The following is a 7,861-nucleotide window of genomic DNA, read 5'->3' on the forward strand; positions in this document are numbered from 1 at the left end:
TCACCAGCCTCCTCATCTTCAGCCTTAACCATCTCTCCATCACTAGCCTCGTCTTATACTTCACCTTTGCTCCATTGCTAGCGCCTCATTGCCAGCCTTTATCTCTCCATCACTAGCCCCTCTTCACCAGTCCTTACATCTCCATCACTAGCCTACTCATTTTCACCTTCCACTTTCGCTGTCCGTTTTGTTATGAACATTTCTGACACTTTCAAAACATACATGTTGGAGATGATGAATCACAAACCATGTCATGGATACAAGTCCGTAGTGATTACAGAAGCAGAAACAATAAATTTAGAGTTTTCACATTACTTTATGTGAGCAGGAACTGCGATCACTTGGGTTTAGAATAACTGCCCAACAGGACGTAACCTCGTGGAGTTGGTGAATCTTTTTCCTTACACTGCCCCTGTTCGTGTATGTTTTAAGAGATCTCTTTTCCCATTTTCCTTTAGGACATGTTCTCTCCTCACCACCCAGGTAAAGTTATCTACGTTCGGGATCTTTGTCGCGATTCTGTCCAAACTTTCTCTGCATTTGTCATTGCCATAGTTACCTGCAAATGTAGTTTGCATTGTTTGCAAAAGGACAGTTTGCATTGTACAGTAGATAATTGATTATTCCAAAGTTGTAGTTAGTGATACAGGTAAGTCACAAACATTAAGGACATGGTCATATAATATTTCTATTCAGGAATCATATAAATTTGATTCAAGTTACACGCTGAAACTCCTAAATGAATTTCATTTATAAGTTAACAACAAAAATATCCCATAAATGAAAATATTTACAAAAATGCCTTCTATACCCATTTAAAAAGCACCAAGAGCACATATCATGACACAATCATTAAAAATGACCTTTTCATTATATGAAGTGTTTGGAGGTGACATGTAAATATATACATGTATATTGTAAATTTTTCAAAGATCTTTAACAAAAATAGTGACATTTTTTATAGTGAAAATGACCCATTTATAGTTTTATCTAAATGATAGCCATGTACGTTTTATTTGCAATTGGATGTTTAATTTTGTTTTCAGTCATGTCAGAAGAAAACTTTAAAAAGCCACAAGACATGCCAGAGGATGACACAGAACTTCATGCACAACATTTGCTGTCAAAGAACGGACAAACTTCTGAAGAGTCCGATTCGGGACTGGGATGGGTTATTGTTTTCGCGTCCTTCTTTAGCCACGCCATGTTCTTTGGGATAAATTTATCATTTGGTGTGATATACGTATTTCTTTTGGAATACTTCGACATGAATCGCGGAGACACAGCTTGGATTGGCTCAATTCCAACGGGTCTCCTCAGTATGGTAGGTAAGTGTTTATGACATGTGATTGAACACCTGGACTTTTCTCTACTTAGGAATTCTTGTTTTGATACGTAGCTATTAAACAAGGTATAGGATACGGTATATGGTAAGACATTGGTCTTAATTTGGTATAACGAAAACAAAAATATTCAAACTAACTGAAATGTGGGACCCCAAAATAAACTAATGGTATCCTTGAAAGGTTTAATTTTACACAGCATGTCACTATCAAGACGTCACTTCGCTCATTGTGACGCAAATTTTATGATATCACAGTCGGATATTAAAAGATAAAAATTGCAAGCTCACCATTAATTATCCCGGAAACTTCAAATACACACTCCGAATTCTTATGTGTTACTTTCCCCTTAATGGGTCCGTGAAAATCCGGGGTAGAATAGGTCTTCAGCAACCCATGCTTGCCGTAAAAGGCGACTGTGCTTGTCGTAAGAGGCGACTAACGGGATTGTGGGGTCAGGCTCGCTGACTTGGTTGATGCATGTCATCGTATCCCAATTGCGTGGATCGATGCTCATGTTGTTAATCAATTTATTGTCTGGTCCAGACTCGGTTTCTTACAGACCGCCGTCATATAGATGGAATAATCTGCGCGCGGCGTTAAACAACAAACAAACAAATAAACAAACAAACAAACTTGCCCTTAATGAAAATTATTGGGATATTTGTTCCGAAAATGAGATGCCTTGTCATGGCAAAAGATTGTTACTGTTGTGACATCTGTAAACACGAATGTTTCAAGTTATTTGGTCAGCATTTCCCCTATTATTGGACGCTAAGTTCATGACTAACGTGTACATGTATCGGTAACATATTTTACAATAATTGCTCTCTTTTCTCAGCCCCAGTGGCAGGGATCCTCACGGACAAATATGACTGTCGTGCTGTTACGATAAGTGGAGCTGTCATTGCTTCTTCAGGATTTGTGATCAGCTCGTTTGCAACAAGTATTGACTACCTCTATATCAGTTATGGAGTTTTAGTAGGTGAGCTTCAAAGAATAAGATTCAATGAGGGTCAAGTTGTATTAAAACATGTCACAATAATGTCAAAATGAGGAGTTTCGTAGAGCCTAATTTTGATGGTTCTTTTAAAAGGTTACATGAATTTACATCTCGTTTAGGAATTGGTCTGGGTCTGATGCTCTTACCATCCAAGGTGGTAGTAAACCAGTACATGAAGAAACGTCGAGCTCTGGCTAATGGTATATGTTCCTCGGGATCAGGCGCCGGAACGATGGCCTTCTCAGCAATGTTCCGAGCTCTCAGAACTTCCTACGGCTTAAGCGGCATGTTTCTCATCTCTGGGGCGGTTGTGTTAAATGCAGCAGTTTGTGGATATTTGTATCGTCCAAAGAAACAAAGACAAAGAGCCTTATATCCTGCACCTGGAGGTAGGGATGGGTTACATGTAACGGGGGTTTTATGTTGATAATACTTGCATATGTAATTTCTAGCCTATCTTTTCACATGACAAACGGGCATATTAAGCTGTCCATTTGCATCTTAAAGCACTGACGAGCGTATAGATAGTACGAGGGGATATCATAAAGTTTTGAGGCTGGCATATCTGGATTTGTTTTTGCTAACGTGTGACATTTGTAAGTATTTGCCTGTGTTTGTTGAGACGGATTTCACATTTAGGCGTGATTCAGTTCAGTGATTTGCTGATACTTGACCTCGAATCTAAGGTTCCCTAAGCTGCCTTAGAGGTAGTACCTCTTTAACATTGAAATGGACAAAACTGAGTATCACTCTTCAAATATACTTAGAATATCTATCATGGCTAAAGCGTTAGCTCGTCAAGCCGAAGACCCGGGTTCGATTCCCGACGTGGGTACAATGTGTGAAGCCAATTTCTGGTGTCTCCTGCCGTGATATTGCTGTAATTTTGTTAAAAACTGCGTAAAACCATACTCACTCACTCACTATCACCAAACTTCTGTTGATGGACGATGCAATTTGTGGGGAGGCAGGTCCATCAAGTGCCACCAAACAAAGACGTTCAATGATAAAATTTCAGCATGGGCCACATACCACCTGGAGCATAAAAGAAAACGTTGATGGAGTGCACAATCTGGCACTGAAATGGCACATTAAGAGAAAATATGGGGCTGAAGTCACCTTTGTTATTGTTGTTATTATTAATACAGCAACATGAAACATACGACTCAGTATCATTTTAACAATACTTATTTAAAAATAACCGTGTCTTTCAGGTGCTTCTGAACTACAAAGTAAAGACAAAGTATGCTGTAAGATTAGTCCAATCCAGGGATACACACACCTGCTCCACAATATCCAGTACTGTCTCTTCATATTATGTAATGCCCTATCTACAATTGGCATTTTCGTTCCTTTCGCACATCTTCCAAGGCGAGCACGTGACTTACAAGTTCCTGAACACCAGGTGGCGTGGTTGTTGCCAATGGTTGGTTTTGCCAGTGTCCCAGGACGACTGTTCTTCGGTTGGATTGGGGATTTCAGTTGTGTCAATATCAGGGTTTTATGGGCGTGGTCTAATATACTGTGCGGTCTGTGTGTGATTGTGTGTCCTTTCTTGAGATCATTTCCATTGCTTATGGGATTCGCTGCGATATTTGGTCCTTTATCAGGTAAGTTGTTAAAACGTCACGAAATATCATTTTCCTTAACTCACATTCCGTTTTACCTTGCAATATAAACGTGTTTTGCTTTATCAAGTACCAATGTAATTTATATACACGCACATTCGGATGGATCGAATCCAGAATGTATTCAGACTGATAACAGTAAGGATCAGTATAATGAATGCAATATTTGTACAACTCACTGCAGCCAGTTCATGTATGTTTTTGTATATTAAAAGCATATGTGTGTGTATTCTGGGCTAGTTTCAGGGTAGAATTGGTCCTTGGGGACATACACATGTCATTAGAGGCGACCATGACCCCATGACTTGACGTGTCATCGTGTGTTAATGGCATGGAACGTGCTTTTAGGCACTTTTTTGCTGGTTGTTTTTTTTTTTTAACCTGTTCGACGTTGTTCTCTTTCCATGAAATAGTTACATAGCATTCAACATATTGTTCCATAACAGGCATTTGGACAGGGTTGAAGACAGTTGCTCTGGTAGATGTGGTGGGTCTTGAAAACCTGAGCAAAGCCCTGGGTCTGATGATGTTTCTACAAGGATTGTCTGGCTTCATAAGTTCCCCGCTAGCAGGTAGGTGACTGTGCTTGTTCATTTTAGGCCTACAGATACAAATTGCTCCACAACCAACACTTCAATTGGTGAAACTCTCTTGAAGTACAGTAACAATTATAAATATTGGTTTGTGGCTCAACGAACACATGGACTTTAAGTATACAATTAATGAACTGGCTAAATCGGCAAATCGAGCTTTTGGTGTTTTATGTACAACAATATTTTGATGCTGGTGGTTTTACTTATGCAATTTATACTAAATTGTATGAATCCTTGGTTCAGCCTCTTATGCAATATGGTGCTTCCATCTAGGGGTTGTATGAACATAAAAAGTTAAACACTCTACAAAACAAAGCATGTATTTTTTTCCTCGGCCTTAGACGTAATGCGTCAAATGTTGCCGCCAGGGGAGACATGGGTTGGAAATCATGTGTCACCAAGCAACGCATAGAAGTATTTCGTTTATTCTTCCGCATCAACAGTATGGAAATTACAAGATGGCCCCGTGTCATTCATGCTTGGTCAAAAGAGGGCGCTCATGGGAAAAGGAGGTTTATAAGCTAGCTAGAAACTTAAACGTCGTCGACTTGATCGATGTCCATTCGATGACACGTGGTCAGTTCACTCTGATTATGCAAAAATTGTTTCAAGTGGATGAAACTGCGTGGTTTTCAGAGCTGTGGAATGATGCTAATAACCCTAATGGTAATAAGCTGAGGACCTATAGATTGCTTAAGAAGGATCTAGCGCCTGAGCCCTATGTCTTATCAAATTATATCCATAGAAACACCAGAAAATATTTGGCACCTTTATGCAGTGGCACCCTCCCCATTAACATTGAAAAAATGAGGTACAGTCGTCCCCCTGTACCCCTTTAGGATAGAACTTGCCCTTTTTGTTTTAACTCAGTAGAGACTCAGGTCCACTTTTTAATTGATTGTAACATGTATGATGATTTACGTTATAATGTAATGAACGCTATACATGTATGTGAATGTATGCCGAATTTCTTAAACTTATCTTCAACCGTGAAATGTATTACATTACTCAGATGGGTGTTAAAGTCTTTGTAAGTTAATTGATCAAATGTTCCAAAGACGCTTGACACTCATTTAGTTCTGTGTGCGCTTTTCTACATGTATGTTATTTTGCTTGCGAATAGTAGTATTTCTGCTTGTGATCAATATTATATTTGTAATGTTTATGTTGAGTGTCGGTGAGGGTAAATGCATCTCTGTGCTGGATGTGTGTGGTGTGTGTGTGTGTGTGTGTGGGGGGGGGGGGGGGGGGGCGTATATTGTACGTATGGTGTGTGTGTGTGCGTGCTTGCGTCTGTGCGGCATATAATGTACGTATGGTGTGTGCGTGCGTGCGTGCGTGCGTGTGTGTGTTGGGGGGGGGGCGTATAATGTACGTATGGTGTGTGCATGCGTGTGTATGTTGTGTTGGGGGGGGGGGGGGTATAATGTATGTAAGGTGTGAGTGTGTGCGTGTGTATGTGTGTGTGTGTGGTATAGTGTACGTATGGTGTGTGCGTGCGTGTTCACAACCCAATCTTAACTTTAAACATTGTGTTAGCAAATGTCTTAATTTACCTTATCCAGATCATGACGTTATACATTTGCTTTTATGTCTAGTGTCGTCGGCCATACCTGATCGGATGTTATATTTTATTGTTTGTGTACATGTTTTAGTATGAAGTGTAAATAATATGTGACACTATAATAAGCTCTCTCTCACTCATTCTCTCTCTCCCCCCTCTTTCTCTCTCTCTCTCTCTCTCTCTCTCTCTCTCTCTCGCTAAAAGTATCGTGAATATGTTTTTTTAATAAATAGAACCTTGAGCACAAATAAATATAGATGCATTCAAGATACTTATGCTGAGAGGAATTTGCAATTGTGTTGACTCTAACTATTCTAGGAGTTGAAACGAAAAACGCTGATTAGTTAACTATGTAGTTTCCTTTCAGACTGTTGAAATATTTCTACATGTAGTTTGCTATTCGAGTGGAAAGTGTATTGGAATGATTTCATGGATGAACTTTAACTGGTGTGTGTGTGTGTTTTCTCTAGGCTGGTTGTACGACGTCACGGGGACATACGCAGCGTCCTTCTACACAGCCGGGGCCTTGTGTATATGCGGTGGTATTATGGTTTTGTCGCAAATGAAACTTCGAAATGTATGTAAACAGAGAGGACCAGATGGAGTTGATGTCAAGTTTACAGTGGTCAGTGTTGTGGACCCTGTGAAGTGTGATGACTAAGAACCCTGATGTGTAACATATATTTGAAGTGATGTCCTAAATGTAGGAGTAGGATTTATGCTAGGGTGATCAAGTTAGGTGTTGTATATATCCCAGAAGGAAAATGTTGAATATCAGGTTTAATCCTGTTAGGAGGAAGGAAACTGGATTAACCTTTAATATATGTGTTACACATGGGCGAAAGAAGGCTATTCATATTATGTAAACTGGGTGTGCTCCCTGAACTGATGTGTTACACAACAGATGGAAGAAGCTTGGAGTGATCCCTGAATTGATGTGTTACACACCAGATAGAAGAAGCTTGGAGTGATCCCTGAACTGATGTGTTAAATACCAGATGGAAGAAGCTTGGAGTGATCCCTGAACTGATGTGTTACATACCAGATAGAAGAAGCTTGGAGTGATCTCTAAACTGATGTGTTACACACCAGATGGAAGAAGCTTGAAGTGATCCCTGAACTGATGTGTTACACACCAGATGGAAGAAGCTTTGAGTGATCCCTGAACTGGTGTGTTACATACCAGATGAAAGAAGTTTGGAGTGATCCCTGAACTGATGTGTTACATACCAGATGAAAGGAGCTTTGAGTGATCCCTGAACTGATGTGTTACACACCAGATGGAAGAAGTTTGGGGTGATCCCTCAACTGACGTGTAACACATTAGGTACACTGAGGGTGATCCCTGAACTGATGTGTTACACACCACATGGAGGAGGATGGATGTTGTGTGTAATCCCCTAACTTATGCGTTAAACATCAATTAATGATGGAGGCCTAGGGAAATTCACCTGTCTTCCCGCTTGAAACAATCAGTGTGTAACTATATGTGATGTGTGTTCTTTTGCACAATGTGAATTCATTAATTCCACGTGTTTCGCATGAAGGTTGTTCATGTAGCTATTTAAAATACGACGTTGGTCGAGTTAATTTTGAATGAAGTTGTAACTTCAGATTTATAATTTATGACATATACACGTTGCTGGAACAATGAAACTGCTGAAGTTAGTATTTTGTGGTCAAGTTGTTATTTCAAGACAAACATTGATCAGTTGTCTGTGGTCGGTCTC

General features: G+C 39.8%; 1 protein-coding gene across 1 annotated transcript; it reads left to right on the forward strand.

Annotated features, from left to right (window-relative positions):
• The first annotated feature begins 1,048 nt into the window (after positions 1 to 1,048).
• On the forward strand, positions 1,049 to 6,792 carry LOC139475434 (monocarboxylate transporter 13-like). Its single transcript, XM_071258647.1, has 6 exons — positions 1,049 to 1,328; positions 2,185 to 2,328; positions 2,466 to 2,735; positions 3,561 to 3,956; positions 4,421 to 4,546; positions 6,602 to 6,792. The coding sequence occupies exons 1-6, from the start codon at positions 1,049 to 1,051 to the stop codon at positions 6,790 to 6,792; spliced, it is 1,407 nt and encodes a 468-aa protein (XP_071114748.1).
• The last annotated feature ends 1,069 nt before the right edge of the window (positions 6,793 to 7,861 follow it).

This window comes from Haliotis cracherodii, unplaced genomic scaffold (genome assembly GCF_022045235.1).
Source record: "Haliotis cracherodii isolate W230 unplaced genomic scaffold, xgHalCrac1.p SCAF_3, whole genome shotgun sequence".
Taxonomy (NCBI): Eukaryota; Metazoa; Mollusca; class Gastropoda; order Lepetellida; family Haliotidae; genus Haliotis; species Haliotis cracherodii.

Bases quoted from the DNA above. Each gene is read 5' to 3' on its own strand.
- LOC139475434 (XM_071258647.1), top strand. From the start codon at position 1,049: ATGTCAGAAGAAAACTTTAAAAAGCCACAAGACATGCCAGAGGATGAC. The intron at 2,736-3,560 runs GTAGGGATGGGT...CGTGTCTTTCAG, and splicing joins CTTATATCCTGCACCTGGAG to GTGCTTCTGAACTACAAAGT. The intron at 4,547-6,601 runs GTAGGTGACTGT...TGTTTTCTCTAG, and splicing joins CATAAGTTCCCCGCTAGCAG to GCTGGTTGTACGACGTCACG.